The following is a 26,830-nucleotide window of genomic DNA, read 5'->3' on the forward strand; positions in this document are numbered from 1 at the left end:
GCAGACCTTCCTTCATGTACAGTGACAATGGTTCAAACTATAAGGGGTTCAAAAATGCTCTCGATGGAATTGATTGGCAGAGAGTAGCGTCCCGCGGTTTGGTGAACCAAATTGAATTTTGAAAGTTCATCTTCGTAAAATTCTGGGACGGGCTTCACTCACTTTTGAAGAGTTGAACACCGTGATCAGTGAGTGTACTGCTTATATCAATTCTCGCCCCATCACCTATACATCGGATGACCCGAGAGATCCGGTGCCTATTACTCCTCAAATGTTCATTGGAGATATTCAAAAAATGGGTGTTCCTGACTTGGACGAGGTTGATGCGAAGAGTCTACACAAAAGAGTTAGACGTCGCCAAGAGATCAGAGATAACCTAAAGCAGCGTTTCCGGTCTGAATACTTGGGCCAGATGTTCATGACTGCTAGTAATTTGAAGAATCCGAGAGAGCCCAAGGTGGGAGAAATAGTCCTCATTGGCGCTGACAATCAGAAGCGGATGCATTGGCCGATGGCAGTGGTTGAAGAACTGATTCTTGGTGTTGACGGTCGGTGCCGAGTTGTCAAGCTTCGAACGCAGGATGGCCAACTGACGCGTCCTGTCCAGCGAGTTTTTCCCTTGGAAATTCCTCTCAAAGAAGAAATGGATCAAGACCAGCTTCTAGCTGAGGTCGAACCAGAAGGTGATTCTGGTGTTTCAGCTACCAACGGTTCTCCAGTTGATTCACAAGTCAAGGTCGTCGCTTCACCACCCCAAATCCAAGAAGCTCAGCCTATTAATTCTGAAGACCCTCTGATGAAGTTTCATCATGTGGAAGCCAGATGTGGAAGGAAGGTGAAAGTTCCAAGTCGTTTCTCCTAGTTCCGTGTGTTATTTTTAGTTCAAGTGTTTCAGTTTCTCAAAGTTTGAAGTCGCTTTCAAGTGCAGTTTTTGTGAGAAATTTAGATGTCCTTGAATTCAGTTTGATAGTTGAGTCGCTATTCTCCTCAAGGTGGGAGGATGTTGTGGAATTAGTGTCTGTCATGGTTGTAGTCGGTATTTTTGAAGTAAGTGGTTGTTGTTGTTGTCGCTTTAATCGCGTTGTAGTAACCTCATGTCTTGTCAAAATTTGATAAATATAAAAATTATTTAGTTAAAAAAAGTCAGTCAGTGTAATCTTCAATAGTTGCGATTAAATAGTTTCCGTTTCTTCTGTTAAGTTCATGTTTGCTTGTGGCTGAACCCGATTCCCCAAACAATGAATAACATAAAAATGAGCAATTTAATTCTATAAATGGAATTTAACGCACAGAATAACAAAAATAAGCAATTTAATTTTATGAATGACAGTTGACTTACAGAATAACCTAAAAATAGGTTTATAGACCGTGTAAATAACCTCTCCAGTTGTATTTTGACAAAGTTACAGGGGTAAATGGTAATAACTTGTCTTGGTATATTACCTTTTTGGTGGGGGGAAATACAGAACAACTTTTCCCTCTATGTATAATTATGATCCGCCATTGTTTGTTTCAAAATACCATTAACCATCCCTAATCATGATCTTTCCTAATATGTGAAACATCAATTTTTCTTGATATTTTCCTACAGTTTTATGAATTATTGTGAATTGGGGATTAAAAAAAAATGTTTTTATTTGTCATTTGGTATCCTTTTTGGTGTACACTCCATTTTTGGCATGTGGTATTGTACAATTTTGGAAATACCGAGGGTTTTTGGAATAAAATACTGTGTATTAATTATGTTTATTATTTTTATCACATTTAACGAATAACAAAAAATGTTAACCTTGACGATGACGCGCAAAAGGTCAAGCAACAAACCCCGCGCCACCTCCAGGGTTTAATAAGATTCAAATCTTTGGTCACAAACATACAAAAATAAATCCATTTTCTAACTTAGAAAAAAAAATGATTCAGTAACCAATAAATTACTTATAAAATATATATATACACACACACGCTTATAAATATAAAATAATTTTTTTATATATAAAAAAAATTGGACCCAAGATAAATAAATGTAAATATTTTAAGCGATGTTTTATACTTGAACCAAATTGTTGAAAATATTGGCGATTTTTTCTACGCTTCTCCCGGATAATATACTTTTGTGGTTGCCTTTTAGAGCCTCTATTGTTACCTTTTGAGTACAAACCTGTAAAGAAATTATTAAATCCTATATATTAGAGAAATTTCATTATTTTTACAGATGAATACAACAAATAACGATGTTGCCCCGTGTAACTGTTTTTCTTTAGAATCGGGAAAGTTTCAGAAAAAATAATTTACCTCGAAATCGCTTGAATTTGATAATCTTTTATGAGATAACATTGGAGATGGCGGTGTTGCCAAATAAAATTTTATAACTCGAATTGAGGAATATGATTGATCGCTGTAAATATTCCAAATTCCTAGAATTGGGGAACTTTGATTAAGTCCTCCAGAAAAAATCATTTACTCAAAATTTAGGTTTATATGAAAACATGAAGTTGCCACACTTTGTTTTTTTCCCTAGGACCGGGAAAGTTTGAATAATTGCTTTAGAAAAATCCATTCATCTCCATCCATTAAACTTTTATGTGAAAAAATAAGTTACTGCGGTGTTGCCACGTATATTTTCCCCCCTAGGATTAGGAAAATTTAAATAAGTCCTTCTAAAAACTAATTTACCTCGAATTCGGGTTTCTACTGAAATATGATAACGAAGTTGCCAAATAAATTTTTCTTGCAAGGATTAAATAATTGCTCAAGAAAAATCCATTCATCATAAATTCGGTTGGATGGAATCATCCTTTATGGGAAAATACGAGAGTTGGCGGGGTTGCCACGTGTAGTTTTTGTCGTAGGATTAGGGAAATTTGAAAACATGGGTGATAGCGGAATTGCTACATTTAGTTTCTATCCTCAGGATCGGGAAAGTTCAAATACTTGCTTAAGAAAAATTCATTAGAATGGCAGAATCCATAAGAAATTGCAGTGTTGCCACGAGTAGTTTTTGTCCTGGGATTGGGATGTTGGAAAATTACTCCATTCGAATTTATAGGAAACTATGATAGAGTTGCCACATTTGGCTTTTCCCTCCTAGTATTTGGGAAATTTGAATAACTCTTCGAGAAAAACCAATTTACCTCAAATTCAGGTTTATGGAAAAACATGAGAAATAACGGAGTTGCCAAATTTAGTTTTTTTCCCTATGATCGGGAAGTTCAGATAATTTTATTTTAACTTCTTTAGAATTTAATCCTTTACGGGAAGATACAAGAGATGGTGATGTTGCCAAATAAATTCAACACCGCGAATAAATATTGTAAATATTGAATATGTAAATATTCAAAATAGGGGGTGATCTATTGTCGAAGGTTTGGAAAAGTATTACTAGTTTTGATTTAAAAACGTAATAAATAGCAATGTTGCCAAAATAATTTTCCTCGTGATCCAGAAAGTTGAAATAACCGCAAGAAAAAAAATTCGCTACGAAAAACAAAAGATAGCGCTGATGCCAAACGTAATTTTTCCCGAAAGAATGCAAAAATATGAAAATTTCCTCGAAGAAACATTTAGATGGCATTGTTGTCAAACCTAATTAACCACACGATTGATTGATGTACGATCAAAAGACAGATAAATTCGACAATTTTTTTCGAAAACCATAACAGTGTTGCCGGATAGTTTTCCGAAACGTAGGAAGTTCGAATACTACTACAAAGTTGCTAGTTTAAGAGAAAATTTATCTATTGAAAATTTGTTCATGGAAAAGCTAAAAAATAGCGGTGTTGCCAAATCTAGTTTATGCAAATCCGGGGAAAGCCTTATAGAAACGAAAAAATAACAGAAATTTTAATAGTTGTTCGGTTAAATTATCGAAACAGCATTGTTGCCAAGCATATTTTATCTCAGAGCTGAGGAAATGTCAGATTTACGACGTTGCCGGTTCTAGTTATCCTTAATATACAGGAAATTTGAATAATCGTTTAAAGAAACATTTCGGAGTTGTTGCCAAATTAAACGGAAATATCGATAAGACATGATATTTACCTCCGATAAACCGTAATCCTCACCCATTTGTACATAATTATCTATGGCTTTGAATAAAGTAACTTTTCCATTGAACTTTCCACTGGGTACGTATTTATCGGCCGCCGCCAATTTTCCATAGAAACTGGTAGCAGCTACTGCGATGTCTTCCGGCGAAAAAGGCGTAGCTCCGGATAATATATCTACCGTCCAAGCCAATCTCTCGTTCCACGATTTCAGTTCCATCATTTCTACGAATGCCTAAAAAAGAATCACGATAAAATACACCTAATAATGTTACGAACAAGTTCGCAAAATGGTTCCCTAAACCGACCCTGTCCAGCTACTGCGAAATTTTTTAGTAGCAGGCGGTTTATTTACAGTATTTCTTCTAACTAATTTCTAGGAAAGTCTATTTATTTATCTATTCTGTTTCTTGTGGAGTATTCCAGACTACTCTGGTTATATTCGACGAATCTACGAGAATAATCGAAAGAAAATTATTAATTGGGGAGAAAAAAACGCATATTACAGGGAAAAACAGAAATTGACAGATGGAATTATGAAAAACGTCAAAATATCTCAGGAGAACATCAAAATTTTCGATTTCTATCATCGTAACGCAATATAAGTGGTTCAATTATTCTTCTTTTCACAATAACTCCCGCCTTTTTCCATAAGATTGTGTGATTATCGAATATTCTGGTTATATTCGAAGAATCTACGAGAATATTCGGAATTGGTCAAAAGAAACGTTAACGACAATTTTTAATATAAAATTTTAAATATCGATTTTTATCCGTACTTTGCCGATTACTATATAGGTTAGTTCTTCTCTTCTGTAATTTGGCCTTTTTCGATACGGCAACGCAGTTACCGAATATTCTGGAATACCCACAAGAATATGACGGAATTTCTAGTAAAAAAAAAATGACAACCCACCTTTTGTTGATCGATTTCCTTAAACTGCATTATAAAATAGATCAAAACTTCGGATTGTTCCGCCGACGTATTACCTTGAATCTTCGTATTTTTCGCTTTCCCCGTATGAGTAGCGACGTAAGAATGCGAACCGTCCACCAAAAATAAATCGACTTTCTCCTCATTCCTCTCCAAATAAATTCCCATTTCGATAGCGACACATGCGCCGAAAGAATAACCGATTATAGTATAGGGACCTTTAGGTCGAACCGTCTTAATTTGACTAATGTAATATTTTGCCAAATCGCCGATAGATGTCAAAGGAGTCGAAGCGGTACACTGTAAACCGTATACCGGTACTTTGATATTCTTTGCTAGATCTTCCAATGCGGTAACCACCCCTTCTATGGGATGTACCACAAACACCGGCGGTAATTTTTCGTCTCTACTATTCATTTGTACCAAATTCTTTTTCGGCATTATATCAGTCGATGTATCGAAATTTACATTGTTATCTTGTATTACGGTTACCGGTTCGGTTAAACCGCCACCGTCGCCGAGTTCGATTAATCTACCGAAGGTTAGAGCTCGTATTTCTTGCGCGTTTAGCACCAGATCGTAATTTCTTTCCAAAGTTTGTTTAATTTCGGCCCCCATAAGGGAATCCATACCCAAATCGGCTAAAGTAGCCGAAGGAGTTACTGTAGTCGAATCTTTGATTCCTAGTATGTTAGCTACGGCATCGGTTAAACTGATTTGATTAGTATTCGATCCTCCTTTACGTTTATCCGCCAATACCATACTGGCGACCACGGAATGGGGTTGTTGCAACAAAATATCCATCGTAGCTAAACACGATGACATTCTTTGTGGTAAAGTACCGCCGATCTCGGTGTCGTTACCTCCCATTGTTTCGATTACAAGACCGACGTCACCTATAGCTCCCCATTGGATCGCGGTACCGGGTAAACCGTCGTTTTGTCTCTCTTCGCATATACGTTCCATAGCCGAATTGGCTAAACCGTAATTAGCCTGTCCGGCGTTACCTCGACCGCACGATATCGATGAAAAAGTAACGAAATAATCCAAATGCGGTGCCAAATCTCTCGACGCGACGTCCAACATTTTACTACCGTCAACTTTAGGTTTACTGACGGTTTTGAAATCGGAGGACGTTTGATTTTCCATCATGGCGTCGCGTAGCACGGCGGCTAAATTGAATATACCGCCGACGGGACCTAGTTCGTTAGCTTCAGTTAAAAGTTTTCTTGCGCCTTTGTCCGTTGTCGCATCCGAAGTCGATACTAAAACTTTTACACCTTTTTCTCTCCATCTTCTAATCGATAACGATTGATAACCTGTTCTGATACCGCTTCTCGATGTTAATACAATGTTTTTAGCGCCTCTAGTTATCAACCAATTGGTCAATTCCAATCCGAAACCGCCGAGACCTCCTACTAAGACGTAACTCTTTTCCGGATCCATATAAGTCCTCGGTATGGCGCTTACCGTTTTAATAACCGGTCGTCGAATATCCCTACTTTCTTCTTCTCTTATTTGTAGTAAAACTTTACCTATATGTTTACCGGAAGCCATGTACCGGAACGCTTGTTCGACTTGATTTTCGTTAAAAACGGTTTTCGGTAACGGCTTCACCGCGCCATTTTTGATACCTTCCGTTACCAAATCGAAAACGAGTTTATTATCGGAACTGTTCGAATTGAATAGAGCGTCCAGTAGTATACCGTGGAAAGTGGTATTTTTCAAAAATAAACTCATCCCCAACGGGGAATTGTTGGACAAATCGACTTTTCCGATTTCCAAGAATCTACCTCCTACCGCTAGGCATCGAATCGAAGCTTGAAGTTGGTTACCGGCTAGGGAATTCAACACGCAATCGACGCCTCTACCGTCGGTTTGAGTTAGAATCATCTGTTCGAAACTAGTATCGCGAGAATTGCCGATATGTTCGTCTTTCAATTGAGGGAAGGTCTTTTTTAAGAAATCTCGTTTTGCTTGGGTGCTGACCGTGGTAAATACGGTGCATCCCATATGGAGAGCGATGGCTATCGATGCTTGACCTACGCCACCAGTACCGGCGTGAATTAGTAGAGATTCGCCCGGTTTTAAACCGCCCCTAACGATGAGAGCGTAATAACTCTGAAAAAGAAGAAGAATTATTGAAATTATTATTGTCGATATTATAAAAATTTACCGTTCCGTAAACTACGGGTATTGTAGCTGCTTCTTCCAAGCTCCATTTTTCTGGTACTTCCCATAAAAATTCGGTTTTGGCTAAAACCGTTGTGGCTAAACTCTTGGCGGCTACCATACCCATTACACGTTTTCCGTCTGAATTTCGACCGGAAAATTCTAATCCTAGGATACAATCTTGTCCTGCTAAATCTCCGGGTAGGGCGTCCGGTGGAAGTTTACCGGTGGCGAGCATAATGTCGCGGAAGTTTAGGGGGGCGTAGTATACGTGGCATAATTCGGTATTAACATCGTCGTTTCTGAAAATAAATTGATTTTATAGATCGCATAACGGTGCATATGAAATATTTGCGCGAAAAGTTTGCAAAAAAATACCTCTACAATCCCCCGTATATTTCACAATTGTTCGCCAAAATCGTCTTTTTTCCAAATATCCCTCGTATATTTTCTCATTTCTATTATTATGATACATTCGTCGGCCGAAATAAACATTGTTTTATCGACATACCTCGTATATTTTTTCTTTTTTTATTATTTAGGCAAACGTGTCAATCAAAACCGCAACTTTTACTAATATCCCCCGTATATATACTCATTTTTCTTATTTTTTGAAATAATCAGCCAATATCGACTTTATTGCACTATTATCCCCTTGTATATTTTCTAATTTTCATTATTATGTTGAATTCATCGACCGAAATCAACTTAATTTTATTAACATCCCGCGTATATTTTTCCTTTTTTTATTTTGGCAAACTTGTCAATCAAAATCGCCTTTTTTTACTAACATCCCCCGTATATTTTCTCATTTTCATTATTTTTTTGAACTAATCAGCAAATATCGACTTTTCTGCACTAATATCCCTCGTAACTTTTCCTTCTCTAGTACAAACTGTCGCACCTTTCAAAACTGACAGCACGATGTTGTCACATACATTTTTTTTACTTATTATTTAATAAAAATTCGTATTCACCGGAGTATTTTTACGCGAAAAATATACGGGGGCTATTAAAAAACATCTTTTCTATTACAAATAACCTCGTAGAACTATCCTCGAATAAATAACCCATGACGTTATTTTCTAACTAGTATAAATTGACACCTTTAAATACTGATTAATCGACACAACGAGTGAATTACGTGAAAAATATACAGGGGCTATTAAAAAACGTCTTTTCGGTTAAAAGTAACCACGATTACACCGCGCCCACAATTTTCGCATAAATTTTTCGACAAATTATTATGAAACGAGTTATTTTTTTTTAAAAAAACTCACTTATAATATCCGAGTGGTCCTTCGATCCATCTCAAACTGGCCAAATCCCCTCTAGTGAGCGTATTGATATAAGCGTGTTCGACTTGCAATTTCCCGTTGTCACCGAAACATTCGAGTACGATATGCCTGAACGAACCCCAAACCCGATTCCTCAAAACGTTATGTACCAAATCTTTGGCGAGTTGTTTTCTGTAAGCCTCGATGGTAAACTTCGGCGCATCGGCATCCTGAATAAAAATCGATCGAATACCACCCCCGCCGGCCTCCTGTTTCAAACAGTTTACCATGCCCACCAGACCGGCGAGTTTTTCACCTTGCGCGTACAAGTAAATCTTTCTAAGGTCGTTTTCGGCTAGTTTCATGGCGTCCTTCAGCGGTTCCACCCAATCGAAATTCTTCTCGGTTATGCGTATGACGGTGGCGTCTTTAGGGACCGGAACCGGTCTGCGTAACAACAGATATATCTTCATATCGGTCATCTGTTTGCCAATCAACTCCAAATCGGTTAATTTGGACATATCCAACGATCCTTTTAGTTCTTCCAAGAGTACGAATCCGCCGTTTTTCAGTGAAGCTACGGCGTTTTTCAGTATATCCATTTTGTTGTACATCAGAACGTCGCTGAGGACGACAAGGTGGACGTCTTGAGCTACGTTCGTCGTCGTAACATCCTTCAATACATGTTTGATGTCGTTTAGATCCAAATTAGTCGTGTCTATAGGGGACGCGGTGACTACAGTCACCTCGGACGATAACATAGGTTCCAATTCGATGATGTTTTTGACTATTGGCGCGAGAACCGATTCGATCGGTTTGTCGGTACCGACTTCGGTAACTTTGATCTTCATGGCGCCGTTGCTGTTTTCGATAACCGTTTGTATTAAAACCGTTAGAGCTTGTATTTGATTCTTTTCGGTATCTTCGATTAAAGTTTGGTTGTTTTCGTACGGGACGAATTGGTATTTTTCGATTTTAGGCGGCGGTTGGACTTGTTGGCGTCGCGGCGCTAAACTAGCTTTCAATCCGCGTAATTCCACCCCTCCAGATTTGATAACGCCGATGTTCCTGTACATATATACAGGTAAAAACGTTTTTACGCCATCTAAATGTTTCTTAGGATCGATTAAAACTCTCTGGATTCTCGTTGGTAAATAAAGTTCTTTGGTATTTTGTCCGAGTAGAGAAAATTGCAACATCGTATCGATAAAACTTATCCAGTTGTCGTCCCATTTGAGTTTTCCCGCCAAACCTCTATTATCCGATTCAGCGATACCTTTGAATATCCCCTCGTAATCGTAACCTCTCAATCGAAGTTCTTTGTAAATATCAGCGGAAGTTAGAGGTAAGACGTCTTCTTCTTTATTTACTACCGGTTCCGGTAAGTTCAATATTTCTTTGCTGACGTCATCTGGTACTGATATTTTGCCGGTTACGGCAACCGAGCCGCCTTCGCACAACTCGAATTCGCCGGTACCTTCGAATATGTTTATGAGAAATTTGACGGAGCCTTCTTTGGGCATTATGGTGGCCCTGTGGAGCTGGACGTCTTCCAATATTACCGGAAGCTGTTCGAAATCTTCGTTTCGTAGTTTGGCGAACGTTTTCCATACCAGAGTCTGAAAAATTTTATTTTCCATATTTTTTTTGTTTTTTTATGTAATTCAACTAAATAGTTTCATAAAAGTATTAAAAAATTACAAAATCTTTTGTTTTGCTGTAAAAAAAGTCTCGTGATTACGTATTCAATAATAAAACATGGCAACGCTGTAAATTACTCTAAAGATGACAGTTTATAGGTTAAGTTGTTAATTACATAAATAGAAGAGGTTCGTAATTGACCATTAGCACAACTCTGAAGTGTAGAGAAATATATTTCAGCAGTAAATATTTGTCATAAATTTTATTTCAATAAGATTTCATGTTTTTTTTTTATAAATATACATTACATAGTTAGATACGAGTGTAATTAACGACTAATTTATATGAAAAATATCCAATAGACAATCGATTCACTTCCTACTATGTACATTGAATTATAAACGACGTACGAGTTTTATACGAAAAGTTTCCGACGTGGTTGTACCGGCTTGACTTATCACGAGCAATCACCATAGCTCCAAGTTCCCCAATGGTAGTGGACGATATAAAATAATAATAATAATAATTAATTTGTTTGTTTTACCAACAGGATAAAACACATTCTCATACTTCGGTTAAAATTCACGAATAGGTTACCATCCACTGTATTCACCAGATTTGAGCCCCAGAGACTTTTTCCTCTTACCTAACCTCGAAATCGCACACAGGAAAGACTAGACTAGATCGTTATCGCTTACATAAACGAATATTTTGAAAAGAAAGTTATCAAAAAATATTAATTAAAGCTTGAAAGGGTTGAGACTATCGATGGAAAAATATATATAAACTTAAAATGGAATTTTGTTGAAAAATAAAAATTATTAGCGAAAAATAATGTCTTGTTTCTTTGTTGGGCTGAAACTTTTCATACAACCCTTGTATAGTACAACAAAAACGTACCAACAAATGTCGATACGTTTAATGTACGAGGATGGTCCCAGAAGTAGTTGGCCTGAAGTTTGAATTGCTATCTCACGCATCCTATTCGCCAGATTTAACCCCTTCAGATTATTTTATGTTCCCAGACTTGAAAAACTGGCTCGGTGGTCGAAAATTTTTCAACAATATGAAGACGTAATGTCGGCAGTTGAGAAGCTAGACGATTCTTATTATAAAAAGGGTGTTGAACTTATTGAAAACACTGGGAAAAGTGTATGGAGTTAAAAGGGGATATTTTTTTCCATAATTTTTGTGTTTTTTTTGTTGAGACAGGTACTACTGGAACCATTCTCGTATGAATCCGAAACTAAACAAAAATCAACTTTATGGGACTTTCAATCCATCAAAATTGTTTACCCACACCACGAAACGACGAGCTCTTCCACATCAGTTTTTTTGTAGTTAGATACGGCATAATCCTTTGTTATTTTTTTATTTTCGAGGAATTTTTCACTTCTAGTAAAAATAGAACCAATATACAACAAAATATAAAGCTGGTACGCAACCCTGGTACTTCTTGGACCACCCTCGTAGATCTATTTCTCTTTAACGAAATATTTTTCATCATCCACACTTATATATTTTTCTTGTAACAGTATAAATTTAAGTTTATATAAACATGAAACGAGATTTCGAATTATTTATCAAACAAGTTTAAACGAATTCATGAAATACATAGAATTTTTAAGAAAAAACATTCCGTTGAAAATATAGTTAGGATACTAGAGATATTAATGAACTGAACTCAGTTTTTCAATAAATTTCAGTGCTTAAAATCTAATTATACTCATCTCCAATCCTGATATCAATTTCACTGAATATAAACAATCAAAATAGTTATTGACACACAGTAAATTAGTGTTGAAGTGACTATATATTTATATATATATCACAATGTTTTGAATACTGGAAGCATAATTTTTTTTGTAAATTAGTCACTTCAACACTAATAACTTCTTGTAATACTTGTTCAAATCGAAATTAACAGTGAGTAAATATTAAATCACCTAACCTATAACTTTATAATCACAATGTTTACACCACGTCACCACGTTTTACCATTCAAATTACTACACACTACCTTTTATGAGGTAAATATTATGTTTACATATATATTATATTTTCTTTGTTTTTTTAACGATATGAAATATTTTTGGTTACTTAGTTTTCATAATACTCTAATATTTACTTTCGTAACGACGAAATTACAAACGATGTGTTGTTTAGGTTATGACTGCCATATTGGATTTCAAAATTTGCCATGTTGTCACGTTTAGTTTTAATTAAGGTATTTCAGAACGAGTTTTTGTCTTTTTTATTAATATAAGATATATGGGTATTTCAAAAAAAATTTCTATATTTGTGATTAAATTAACTATTATCACTCAAATTAATAATAATTAGAAATGATCGTCATCTATTCTTTTCATTTGATAGGAAGTGCTGTTTACGTTACTACTGCAATACTGACTTTAAGAAGTTACTATGTTGCCAAGTTTAGTTCTATTTGAGATTTCCAAATAGAATTTTTATCATTTTCATTGATATATAATTAATGGCGTTTTTTGAATTTTGAAAAATAATCATTTCATTATTTGTAATTAAATTAACGATAAATTATATTAATTAATAATAATTGTTAGAAATTATCCTCTTCCATTCTTTATATTTAATAGGATATGCTGTTTACGTTACAACAGTCAGATTGAATTTAATAATATACTATGTTGCCACGTTTAGTTTTATTTCAGATATTTTAAACGGAAGTTTTATTAATATGTTTAAAAAAATTTGAAAAAATATATTTAACCATGAACTGTTTTAAATAATAATAATTGATTACAAATATTTTTATTCAATCAAAAAGAAAATTGTAAAAATTGTAACTATTTCAATATTAAGTTGATAAACGTTTCATTTGAAACGGAGAAAAAAATCATTGGGATATAAATCTGACGCAATGAGAGGCCCTTGATAGCACAAAGCGGAAAAATAATTTTCTTATAATGATTTTCCAAATAATTTTGGAAATAACATAATTTAGAAATATTTTTGAATAATTAAATCTTATTTTTTCCATAAACTCTTATGGAGTTCGGTCAAAACGTGTTCAATTTCCATAATATTTTCTGGAAATTGAATAATGATCAGGTTTTAACAGTGGAAAAGACATTTAAACTTTTTTTTGTCCAATTTTTTTGAGGATCACGTAAAGATTTTTATTTTTTTTTTAATATTCCTATTTATATTGTACAAAATGGCCTATCTTATTTTTTAATACGAGTTACCACCTAAAAAGACATTTCGATATACGAGGTACGGTTATTAAGTAACGAGACTAGCGCTGCAACAGTCTGAAGTCTACTCTTTTGGATGTGATATCTGACGCGAATGCAGACAAACCAGTATAGCCGTCGCCTTGGCTGGTATATTTTGTTGTTTTGACATAAATTTCACACGAAACTTTAAAAAACTTATCGGAACAAGTGTATGGCAGTGTTTTTGAGTGGTTTAAACGTTTTCAAGATGGCCGAAAAGACGTTAAAGATGATAAAAGTTCGGGTCGCTCTTCTACGTCAAAAACGTATGAAAATATCGAAAAAAGTCCGTAATCTTAATCGATATGACCGTTGTCGGTGCGATTGCTGAATCTACAGGCCCAAATATTGACATATGCTCATTCCTCACTGTCCATCAAGAAGTTCCTAGTCAAATACTACATCCCAATGTTAGACCGTCCACCTCTTCCGCCGGATCTTGCATCGTGCGACTTCTACCCCTTTCCTAAAAGCAAATCTGCATTAAAAGTAACAAAATTCGAGTCTGATGAAGTTGTGAAAGAGCAAACGGCACGTGTACCGAAGCAACTGACTTGTACTGTTTCGGATAATGGAAGAAGGTCCACCTTTTCTCCGGATCTTGCACCGTGAGACTTCTACCTCTTTCCTAAAGACAAATCTGCATTAAAAGTAACAAAATTTGAGTCTGGTGAAGTTGTGAAAAAACAAACGGCGCGTGTACAGAAGCAACTGACTTCTTGCACTGTTTCGAATGGATAATATCAAAATAAGATAATTTATATCACCAATCTCGTTATTTAATTGCCACACCCCGCATTTTCAGTGTTTAAAGTACACCAACACATACAATAAGAAAAACTTACCAAATATCCAGTAGCTGGGAACAAAACTCGACCGTCAATGGTATGTCCAGCGAGATACTCGTCGCTTTCCTTACTAAGATCAATATCGACCACCAATTCTCCGGATCTAGACCCTTTACCACTGAAATCAGCCACGGCCCATTCTATAGAATGATCCCATTCCACCATTGAATTTATCATGGGGGTACCTTTACCGACAGGATAACTAACAGGATGATATAAATTACCGAAACGCGGTTGCGCTCCTGACGCATAAATCCTATATAAAAGAAAAAAATATATATAGTGACACGTACGACGTTAGATACCAAAACTCACTTTCCAAGAGCAGTTAACAGAAATTCCAAATTATCGGCGTATCCCCGTTTAACTAGACTGATATTAGTCGTCTTAGGTCCGAGCGATCTCTTCAGAATTGCCTGCAGAAGACCCGTGGGGGCGATTTCTATGGTAATAGCATTCTCGGGGACGTGTTTCAACGCCTCGTGGAACAAAACCGGCGATAATAAATTATTAACGTGGTAAGCCGCCGAACTTTGTAGAGCTAACGGCGTACCCCAAGCGGATTCCGGAATAGAAGAAGAAATCCATCTCGGTGATCTCGGTTTCGGATTAGGTATGATACTTTCTAGTGCTTTCCTTAATCTGGGACCCGCATCGGCGATGTATTTACTGTGAAAAGCCGTTCCGGCCGAATTAACCACTTTTGCGAAGATACCTTCGGCTTGTAGTTGTTCTACGAATTTGGCGACCGTTTCTACGGGTCCCGATATGGTAACGTTGTCTTCGCCGTTGTGGCAAGCTGGGAATATATCGGGAGGACAACGTTTCTTAGCGTCCTCCCAGGTTAAGCCAACGGCGGCCATCGCGCCGTGAGGTAAATTGCTTTCCATGATGGCGCGACCTCTGGAGTAAGCTGCCAGAATTGCTTGTTCTATGCTGAATGTACCGTCGGCGTAAGCGCATCCTATAATCCCAAAAATAGTAATTCATTACATAAATTCATAGATGGAGTCATTTAAAGATAATGAAATTCGTGATTTAGTAATGAACAGAATCAGTAATAAGACTAAACAAGACTGGGAGAAGAAGTAGTAGAAAAATGCTGCAAGGAGAAGTGGTATCTCCAATAGTGATTCTAAAAACCATAGATTTCGGTTAGAGACCTACGAGCAATCGATATTACGAAAAAGGCCGAACTAATTCTGTCCACAAGACAATATAAGATACGTTGTAAGGTCCATCGGTTATTAGCCTGACATAGAAAAAAAGATCGTGGATAAAACAAAACTTCTTATTCTCAAGTACCATACACTTCGCAGCGTGTATAGTGCACCCCCAATACCACACCAGTCTCTTATATTTCGTGGTCAGGAAAGTAGTTTACTTCCTCTCCGTCAGTATGAGCTTGAGAGTTAAATATCTCTGTACTCACAGGACTATTTTCAATATCTCCACACACTTTTTAGAATGCCTGCCTAAAGTTTCTACGTTATTATGGAAAATATGATGAATACACCGCCCGATTCTTGAGTTCCGAGTCATTAGATCCTCTAATGACGCCTCTTGGTTCCAATTTCGCATCTTGAGACCTCCAACTACAATTTTTCGATTGTAAGTCTACAGAATGTTTTATAAGCCTCATATATGCCAATTTTGGACTTAACAACCAAGTGGCGCCATCCTCACATCCAACTGCGAACCATTGGTCTAGCGTAATATAGATTTCGATGATAAATGAATAAAAAATATATCAATATAAAGGATTTCTAATATTCACCTTTGAAATAATTTCGAAATGTATTCAGCCGTTCTTCAAATGGGAAAACAACTACTTTCCTGGCTAATGCCTCGACGGATATTAAATTACAACCCCTCTGAAGAGCGTGATGTAAATCGACCTTTTTGTCGATATAATCATCCCCATAGGATCGCAATTGCAAGGAGAGGGTGCAACTACTGACTAGTTTCGACGTTATTACGTCTCATCAGAGCAGTTTAACACCTCTCGTTCGAGCTTGAGACCCGAACTGAGGATAACTTCAAAAAGCGTCGCATTTGGTACATGTAGTTAAACATTTCCCAAAGAACGTTAAATGGCGCCATCCTCACTTCTAACTGCGAACCATTAGTAGGTAGAAATCTAGCGTAGTCGCCGATAATAGATTTCGATGGTGAATGAATGCAAAATGTATCAAAATAAACGATTTCTACTCTGAAATTCAATATTTCGAAAATTTATTCCGCCCTATTCCTTCAAAGGGGAAAACAACTACTTTCCTGGCTTACAATTTTAGGCTCCGAAACCGTCAACTAAGCCCCACTTTTTCGAATCAAAGTCACTAGGATGACGTCTATATGTCCCAATTTTGCGTCTTAAGCCTCCAATTTAACAATTTTCCTTGCTAAAATTGACAGAATAAGTCTCATTTATCCCATTTTCAGAGTTTCAAGCCTCAATTCAATAATTTTTCGTAGTCAAATCAATAAATGCCTCATATAACCTAATAGCGGACCTAAGCGTTAGAATTTTACAAATTTACTTAGCTTTCACGACAAGAACTAGCAGGACGAGACCAGATCAGAGCTATAGGTGGGTATTCAAATTCTGTTCAACCACATTCGTTTCCAGTAGCTTTGGAAAGCGAAGCAGTGAAGCCTGGATCATTATGTCATGAACCAAGCGAACACCTCGACTGATTTTCCCGCGCCTTTTTTCGAACATTTTTTGAAGCCCCCGCCGTAGTGAGTGAATGTCATCCGCTGGTTGCATTTGATTCCTCGGTCAATCGTCTCAAAACATTGCAGCAATCACTTTTTTGGTGCTTTTTTTATGCAGGCTTTCCTTTCCGATGCCACTCCAAGGAATCATATGAAGTGGAAGGGAACTTCGAGACGGGTGGGTCAAGAGGAGAGGATGCCGATGAGACTGTAGCAGAAAAACCATCGACGGATAGTCGGAGCGATTGGACCACCGATCGACGAAGATAAAACAAAAAAAACTCACGAAACACTCAATCCAGAAGACCATTCGAATAATCATTAGATATTGGCGTAAGATTCGAAAAATGGGGGTGATAACACGAACAACTATCGCAAAAGTTGTAACAGAGAAGATGACCGAGCGTCTTATCAACCTTTGAAGAAATACCACAGTTGGAAATTCAAAAATTAAGGGGGAAAATATAGGAGGGCGGTAAGATTGTCAAATAAGTTTCCCGATCTTATACAACAAAGGGTAATTGCAATGGATCTTAAGCCTACGAGTGAACCGCGACGAATTTCCCTGGTACTAACCCAACCTAACGGATTTACGTACCTACTTCACCGACTGAATGTCCGATGATGATATCGGGTTCGATTCCCAACATTTTCAAAACGTCCGTTAGGGCTACTTGCATCGCAGCTATCGAAACAAACGAATTCAAAACGTTATCGAACGTAGCATCCGTTCCCGTAATGATGATCTCTTCCAAATTAATACCGTGCGGTTTCAAAGCATCCGAACATCTCTTGATAGAATTCTCGAATGTTTCCAATCGCATTAAATCTTTCGCCATACCGGACCATTGCGAACCCATACCGCTGAATATGTAAACGATCGGTCGGTTATCTCCTTGCGTTTGGACGACTTCTTTAACCGCTTTATCTTGTAAAACGGCGTAACCTCTGTAATAATGACCGTTGATGTTTCTGCTGTGTATATCGTCGATAAGAGCGAGGAATTCTTCGTCGTTTTTATATTCTTCGATTCTATTCAAGAAATTCGTTATGGCTTGTTCGGTTCTACCGGAAACGCCGACCACTCTGGGTACTTCGCCGACGGGCCAGGTAGTTTTAGGTTTCGGATTCGATTTGAGGACGACGTGCGCGTTAGCGCCGCCGAAACCAAAAGAATTGACAGCTATAATCCCTCCGTTCCAAGGTTCGTTCTTCGATACGATTTTGAGTCGACCGTCGTTAAGCGCCGGTATGTCCTTGTTCGGCGATTCGAAATGCAAATTTTGCGGTATCATCCCCGATTCCATGGCTATGACGATTTTAGCTAAAGAACATAAACCGGACGCCGGTTCGGCGTGTCCCATGTTACTTTTAACCGAACCTATCAGTAGAGGATCTGTACGATTCTTGCAGAAGAAATCCGCGATAGAATTCACTTCTTGGGGGTCTCCTACTTTAGTCCCAGTGCCGTGGGCTTCGATGTACGATACTTCTTGTGGTTGAACGCCGATTTCTTCGTAAACTTCTCGGATTAGTTTATTCTGCATGGAACCGGAAGGGAACGTGATACCTTGTTCTTTATTACCGTCCGTGTTCGTTTTAGCGCCTAATACGGTGGCGTATACTCTTTTGGCCGAACTGACTTTCTGTAAAAGTACTACCACAGCTGCTTCCGATCTCACGTAACCGTTTCCCGACGCATCGAAAGCTTTACACATACCTTGAGGACTCAACATACCGAGCCGGTGAAATTGTAACGAAGAAGTCGGTTTTAGTAGGAGATTTACTCCGCCGACTATTGCCGAATCGCATTGTCCTGTTTTAATGGCGGTAATTGCTTGTTGAAACGCGATTAAACTGCTGGAACACGCGGTATCGATCGCGTAACTCGGTCCGCTAAAGTCGAAAGTGTAAGACACTCTATTTGGAAACATGGCTCTGCAACAACCAGTTAAACCGTAACCGTTTATTTTGTCCGGGTCTTGTGTCCAATATTCCGACGATTCGCTATCGGATACTCCTATAAATACCCCCGTCTTCGTACCTTTCATCTCGCCGGGGTTCATACCCGCGTCCACTATAGCTTCGTACGTTAATTCCAACAACATACGAAGTTGCGGATCCATAACGTGCGCCTGTTTGGCGTGCACTCCGAAAAACGTCGCGTCGAAATACTGTAAGTTTTTCAATTTGCCGCTTCTAGTTGGTAGACCGTATAAACCGGAAGGCCATCTTCTGGCGTCGTCGGTGACGAGATCGACGCCGTCGAAGAGTTGTTGCTTGAACTCTTCTATCGAACTACTTTCCGGTAAACGTCCTGATATACCGGTGATAGCGATATCGTCACTGAAACTGTTGCCTACGTGGCGTTCGGTTTCCGGTGCTCTAGCGGGCATTTTGAAAGTGTATATATCTGAAAAAAAAAAAGAATAAAATCGAATGTGCTCACGGAAACAACTTCTATTCGCTAGACAGTCCGGATGGGTATGAGACAAGCTAAGGCAAACATACGAGCGCGTGTTTTTTCGACTGGAAAGCGCGAAATACGATCCGTGACTTGTTTTTTTTAACTGACACGGTCATCTAAGACACCATCTTCGTGTTAACTGCCCACTAACACCTTCTAGGTTTATATACTTCATAGTTCATAGGTGTGGGCGGTCGTTAAAGCTGTTGAGCACATAGGCCTTTAGATACGCCCGTCGTGCCCCACTTGACGTTACGAAAGTCCGTGTTCTTTGAGAAACCGATTAAATGCTTTGGGTTCAACCCTTCGTTAGTCAGATCATGGGGTTTGTCCAGGTGTTTAAACCGCGTCCGTAGTCTGCAGTTTCGTCCTCCCCCATGCACCAGCGGCACTCCGGATCGTCCGTGATGTCCAAGGTGTGCAGGTGACGTCTTAGATGGCAGTGTCCGGTCACTAGTCTAAACACCACGTGCTCACTAACACGTTCTAGATTTATACACTTCATAGTTCATACGTCCGTCGTGCCCCACGTTACCAAAGTCCGATGTCTTTGAGAAACCGATTAGGCGCTTTGGCTTCAACCCTTCGTTAGGAAGTTCGTGGGGTTTACCCAGGTGTTTAAACCGCGCCTTTGGTCTGCAGTTTCGTCCTCCTCCATGCACCTGCAGCACTCCGGATCGTCCGTGACGTGCAAGTGACGTCTTAGATGGCAATGTCCGGTCACTAGTCTGATTTCGCGCCTTTTGTTCGGACAACGACCTTCGGTAGTTTTTTAATGAAGCAGTGTAAGCAATTTATAGGAAATGACGGTTTCTGTATCTATTATAATTTTAAATAAACTTTATAGTAATATACAAAAGGGAATGAACGTCGTTTAATGAACGAATGTAATGATACAATGGATAATTTCATTGGTTTTGATTATACAAAATTTGTCCATTAAGATGTGAATACGCCATAGAAATCAACACGATTATTATGAATTACGTGGGTCTTGTTGAAAATAAACTTTTCATATCGCAACAACGTCTTCGTGTAAGTGAAATACAAAAAAAACTCACAAATTCTTATGCATAAATATCCACTCTGATATGAAAAATGAAGGGATAACATTTTAGTAAGATGTGGAAAAAATTTTACCGATTTCGTGGCTGAATACGCTTTTATCTCAAGCGGTTAACCAGTACCTACCCTTTAATTATTCAAAAAAATCCTGGATTCCACATATATGTTGTATAAAGTACGTGAGAGTCCTATTAGGACTACACAAAATATTCAAACACACTGTGCAGTACCCAACCAACAAATTAGTTCGACATAGTGCTGAACCGCCTGTTCCAAAACCTCCAAATCAAGCAAAAATTTCTGTTTCTAGTTCAGAATTTGTTCTTAGTCAATCCGATAAAGTATCTCAAGATATTGACCCAAGTTATGAACCGCATTTTTTTTATACTAAGTGATTTAAGCGATTCAGTACGTGCTTTGTCTAAAAAACAAGCTGAGCTTTGGGATCTAGATTAAACGACTGGAATTTACTTTCTTCTGGTACGAAAATTTATTATTTCCGACATCGTGACATCCCATAGTGATCCTCCTCCTCCTCTTTCCATTATCCTCCAAAAGATAAAGTGACACCGTTTATATTTGATTCAGCAGTTGTTGCCTATGCTGTTCAATCTCTTCGGCATGATGCAGACTCATATTTATCAAGGGTTTTGTTTAGTCCACCCATCTAATTGGAGTTCTGCATCTTGGACGTTTCCCTCCTACGAATAATCGTTTCATTGATCCTGATATTCTATCTACATGTCCCAGGTATTGCAGATCATGCGATTTATTCTGGTTAGCAGCCTTGTACGTGGACTAAATTCTTGTAATACGTTGGTTGGATGTTCTGTCCATGATACAGTTTTTATCTGCTTTGTTTAAAGTCCATGTTTCCGCTGCGTACGTTGCAATGGGGAAGATCAAGAGCATCAACCAGACGGAGCTTCGTTATTTTCGTGCTAAATTTGTCTTTTCATATTCTAGCCTGCTATTTCTGATGTTTGTGGAGATGATCGATTTGTCGTCTGCCAACTGTAGTGATGAATTTATCTAATTTTGAATTTAAGTCACTAGTTCATGTACTCTTCAAAAACTAGCTTAAAAGCAGTGTTGTTGGTTACACAAAATATTGCTCTTTCATCTGCGCATGGGACAGCAGAGACAGAAAAGTCACTACACGAAGAAAGTATGGCCCAAGCGTAGATCACTCACACCAGAGCAGAAGAATGTTAAAACATTAACCATCGTTGTATATAAAGCTTGGAAAAAATTGAAAACCTATGCTTAAAGATGGCAGTGGTACCTCATACCTGAAAGAGAAATTTCCCAAGCTCAGCGAAGCATACAAACTTTGAGGAAGAGCTGAATAATCTGGAAAAAGTCGCCTGGAAATGTTTTGTGAATGTTATCCAAAATTACCTGGGAAACCATAAAGCCAAACATTACAAAAACTCAATAAATGAGCTTGTAATTTCATATAAAACTATGTCGAACGAGGCGAAAGATTTCATCAGGACATTTCCTTAATAGAAAAGCGCTAACAAGGAAAAAAACAATCCAAGAATGCTAGCAGAGTACTGTTGGAGATTTAAAAGCCAATCATTCTATTTTTATAAAAGAAGCCTGATGTGTAAATAAGTCTTAGTGTGACAAATTTTGTTGACCAGTGTAATTAGAAGTTGTCGATGTCTGCTTGTACCATCTTTATCCATTAACTTTAATATCGTGATTTAACTTCGTCAGAACCTCTAGAAACAATTTCCCCTTCATCTTAGTCCTATTATCAATGGGATGTGAATCTACCAGTTTCTTAGTACAACCTTTTACAGATCTTCCAAAACACCATCAAATTATTATCATAAAATGTGAGAAAAATGAGACAATCGAAAAGATTTCTTTCTTATTTTATAAACTGGACCTAAAAGATCATCTCATTGAGCAAAGAGTAGCTAAAGAGATCAACTGTTATGCTCACTGGAGACAGTTCGGTGAAATACTACCTGAAGATCATAGAGGAAACACTTCGACAGCAAGGAACCAAAGGAAACAACCAAGAACTATTTCTGTGAATAATTTTATAAACTGGAGCTAAAAAAAGATCCTTTATTGAGCAAAAAGGAACCCAATGAGACTAAATGGTGAGCTCATTGGAGACAGTTCGGTGAAGTACTACCTGAAGATCATAGAGGAAACTCTTCGACAGCAAGGAACCAAAGGAAACAACCAAGAACTAATTCTGTGAACTATTTTAGAAACTAGAGCTAAAAAAAGATCCTTTATTGAGCAAAAAGGAACCCAATGAGACTAAATGGTAAGCTCATTGGAGACAGTTCGGTGAAGTACTACCTGAAGATCATAGAGGAAACTCTTCGACAGCAAGGAACCAAAGGAAACAACCAAGAACTATTTCTGTGAACTATTTTATAAACTGGAGCTAAAAAAAGATCCTTTATTGAGCAAAAAGGAACCCAATGAGACTAAATGGTGAGCTCATTGGAGACAGTTCGGTGAAGTACTACCTGAAGATCATAGAGGAAACTCTTCGACAGCAAGGAACCAAAGGAAACAACCAAGAACTATTTCTGTGAACTATTTTATAAACTGGAGCTAAAAAAAGTCCTTTATTGAGCTAAAAGGAACCCAATAAGACTAAATGGTAAGCTCAATGGAGACAGTTCGGTGAAATATTACCTGAAGATCATAGACGAAGCTCTTCGACAGCAAGGAACCAAAGGAAACAACCAAAAACTACCTCTGTGAAGGCTCATTTGGCAAGTAATTGCTGGTAAAGGTCAATTTACTGTCTTAATTAACCTTAGCTCTTCTAAACTAATCATAGCAAGAATCTTCAACCACGTCTGTCTGTCTGTACGCGAGGTTTCCACAAAAATATCAAATGATTCCTGAGAGAGGTTAAGTCCATAGTTTTTCCAATTTTCATAAACTGGTAACAAAAAATTATCTATGAAACTGAAGCTGAATCCCTACTTGGGATCCACCCTCTAATAAATGTTCTTTATGTTTGTCTTTTGTCCCCACTGGAAGTGGTGAGTTGATTTCTTGACATAGATGTTGAAATAGGAATTTTTTTTGACGACTTTTTCTGGTCATACCCTTCTTTGAACCAATGAGGAGTTTATTGCTTCAGGATAATGTTAACCACGTATACCCGAACTGTACACACGGCTTAATAGGGATAAAGATGACGACTGAGGTGGGGGTTGGTCTTTAGGGTTAATTAACTTGTGATTATTTACAAAAAAAAAATGTAATGTGAGGTCAAAAAAACCCAGAAGATCATTTAATACGTCAATACGATATTCTCTTCCTAATTAACTGTTTTTGCGAGTGCTGTTAGTTTGTGTTCCTCTAACTACACATCGAGATCTTTTTAAAGCATGTTATCATGCTTAAGTGTGGTTGACTTAACGACATTTGAACCAGTTTGGGCTCTATTCCCAGTTGAACTATAAAATTCTAGGAATTCGAGAGATTTTTCAAAAAAATAAAAGTCTACCTGCTTTTAATAAAAAAATATAAAAATTTAAGTGAAATTTTTTCCAAAATAACTTTTAGTGCAATTTATTATCTCGGAAATTTAAAAACACTTAAAAAAAACAACAATTTAATTTACATCAAACAAGGTGACATTGAACAATTTCTTTGATAACCCACCGTTTGCAAAAATTTTATCACGACGTTAAATTAATTACGCAATTAGAAACGTTTCGTACATTTTATCGCTAAGCTATTAAAAAAACATCGTGACTATAAATCCATCTTAAAAATGCATATTCACAACTTAATATTCAAATGTAAAAAGAAATAATCATAAAATGAAATAAATAATTATGTTGCCCCCTGTATATTCGATGAATTGAACGCAGTTCAAACTATCGATTTATATAACAAGATGGCGTATCTGTCATTATTCCCGCGTATTTGATCTTCAAATGTTTCAATGACGCAATTAAAATTATAAGAAATAAAATTTAATACTGATACGAAATTATGGTATTTCTATTTAAGTACTATCTTTTTTTTTTCTCTATATCCTTCAACTTAACCTACAAAACATAATTAACCAGATTAGTTTGTTATCAAAATCGTGCAAATACATTGTCTAATAATTACTCATATTTGTTTATCAAATAAATCATTACACATACCCATTTTTTTTCACGTAACCAACGTTTTTTTATCACCAAGCAGTTTTTTCAATGTTTACAATAGTCGAGTTTATTATAGACTAAACTCGTGTACTTGAGTGGTATCCCTTATTTATAAAACAAAAATTGATTCGCAATTACTATGTTACAGATGGTTTAGATAACGTATGTTACATCACCATTTGAAAAAAACTACGAGACTATATAGTTTTCAAAAAAGATTAGATATCATATAATTACGCTAATTCAGGACATCCTACCTCATAAATACAAAACAAAAAGGTGTTAAAGTCCGGCTCTGTGTTTTTATAAATCAATAACGTTTAGATAGTCGCTTTCTATCAGATATTAATGAATTTTTAATTATTAAATAAGTATTTTATTTCGGAAATGTTTTTTTTTTAAATAATTATACTCTATTAAATATTATACAATTATACCCTATGATACAAATTTATCCCCTAATGTAATGTTAAATAAGAAATTTTTAAACCCTAATTTAGACAAGAAAATTTCATTACTAATCAACCCCTGTATATTATATTGAATCAGAAGAAATTATTTTGTAATTAAATCATTTTGTATATATTAAAACGTAAAAATTTCAATTTCGAAATATGTTTTGTTATAATTTTTTTGTTGTTTATTATTATTAATGTCAAATAATGTTTAATAACTTCTTAATAAAATAATTAATTTATTAATATAGATAGTGATATGGTAAACTGAAATATTAAACGATAAATGATTATATAAATGTTCAAAACTAATTCAAATGTTATTGATAAAAAATATTATAAAAACACCCTCAACATAACCTAGATAGTAGTAACTTCTACTGGTTAAATTATAACAATTAAAATATGACAACTCACTTTAAATTGTAGAAGCAATCCTTCAAATCCTAGGGGAATGAAAATATCACAAAATAATCTTGCACATTTAATAATTCAACAATTTTTCGGTATTTTTTCTATATTCAGTTACAAGTACCGCAAGCTCATACTCATTTAATGAACTGTAAAGAAATGCGCTTGGCATTTATTCGTCTACGATGGTGTATCGTTGTCAGACCACGCTTTTGGACCAATCGTCTGCCCGCGTGAAAGACTCATGGTTTTCAGATGCCGCGCACAAATTGGCGTTTTTCAGTCGATGATAGAGCTGTTGCGCTGCTGCCGGAGTCACGGAAATGCATCCGAAACAAAAGAAACATAATATATATTTCGTCAGATAATCGTTAACTAAAATCGTTCATATTACGTTCTGATGTATTATTAAGTAATTGTTAAGTATGATTCACGATCAAATTAAATGTAGTGTTTTAATATTTTTCATAAATATTTATATCGTTTTATATTGTTTGGAGTAGTTTTTATGAAACCGGCAACAGTGTATTGTTCGTTCCACGACGATGGCGCTCACAGACAAAAATTATTCACGAACTATGTCGTAGTGTCGTACAGAAGACACATATTACATAAATTATTCGACCTTGATATCAAATCCGCAAATAAGTCATGATAAATTTCATTACCCAATTTTATTTTGGGAAACTCGTAGATTCTATTTTCATAATTAATAATAGGACGATACGACATGGATTTACTAATTTACAGGGGTTTTTATATGGAATTACATCATTTGTTTGATAATAAATATAAAAAACTCTCAAGGTTGATTTAGTTGTCTATCATGTAGGATGTATTCACCCCAATAAACTGATCATAAATTTCGTACAAACTTGTAAGTTTATTGTCACAAATCGGTTCCTGTTAATATTTCTCGAATGGAATATAGATAATAATCAATTTGTTGAATAATTTAGGAATATTAATAAAAAATATATTTTATTGTGGTATAATTGGAAATGACAGTCCTTAAATACCACCATTTCACTATAGTACGAATAAAACCGATGTTATACGAACGTATTACGTGATTTAGTCGATTGATTTTTATATTAGTCTATAATAGAAATCGTACTATGCTATCTATTATTTACTTCTGAAAATGACTTTTCCATTTATAGGCTATAAACTAAAATTAATAATGTCCAATATTTATAATAGGATTTTCTAGAATGTAATTGACGTAATCGTATAACTTTGAAAAAACTTCCATTATTTTTTACATTAATTATATTCCTAAAGCTGTAACCTAACATATAATTAATAATTTATAAGTTTTGTTCGTTTTTTCAATCTGATTTAATATACCTAGGAATTTATATCTACTACGTATTGAATTGGTGAAA

The 26,830-nt window shown here is 36.5% G+C and overlaps 1 protein-coding gene across 1 annotated transcript; it reads right to left on the reverse strand.

Moving 5' to 3' along the window:
• Positions 1–1,734: 1,734 nt before the first annotated feature.
• Positions 1,735–25,684, reverse strand: LOC130443391 (fatty acid synthase-like). Its single transcript, XM_056777965.1, has 9 exons — positions 25,449–25,684; positions 17,489–19,303; positions 14,488–15,136; positions 14,170–14,428; positions 8,430–10,045; positions 7,154–7,451; positions 4,960–7,098; positions 4,039–4,278; positions 1,735–2,158 (listed from the first exon to the last, which is right to left on the reverse strand). Exons 2-9 carry the CDS (start codon positions 19,284–19,286, stop codon positions 2,045–2,047), a joined length of 7,113 nt encoding a protein of 2,370 aa, XP_056633943.1. The 5' UTR covers positions 19,287–19,303; positions 25,449–25,684; the 3' UTR covers positions 1,735–2,044.
• Positions 25,685–26,830: the final 1,146 nt, after the last annotated feature.

The sequence above is a fragment of the Diorhabda sublineata genome, chromosome 4 (genome assembly GCF_026230105.1).
Source record: "Diorhabda sublineata isolate icDioSubl1.1 chromosome 4, icDioSubl1.1, whole genome shotgun sequence".
NCBI classification, from domain to species: Eukaryota; Metazoa; Arthropoda; class Insecta; order Coleoptera; family Chrysomelidae; genus Diorhabda; species Diorhabda sublineata.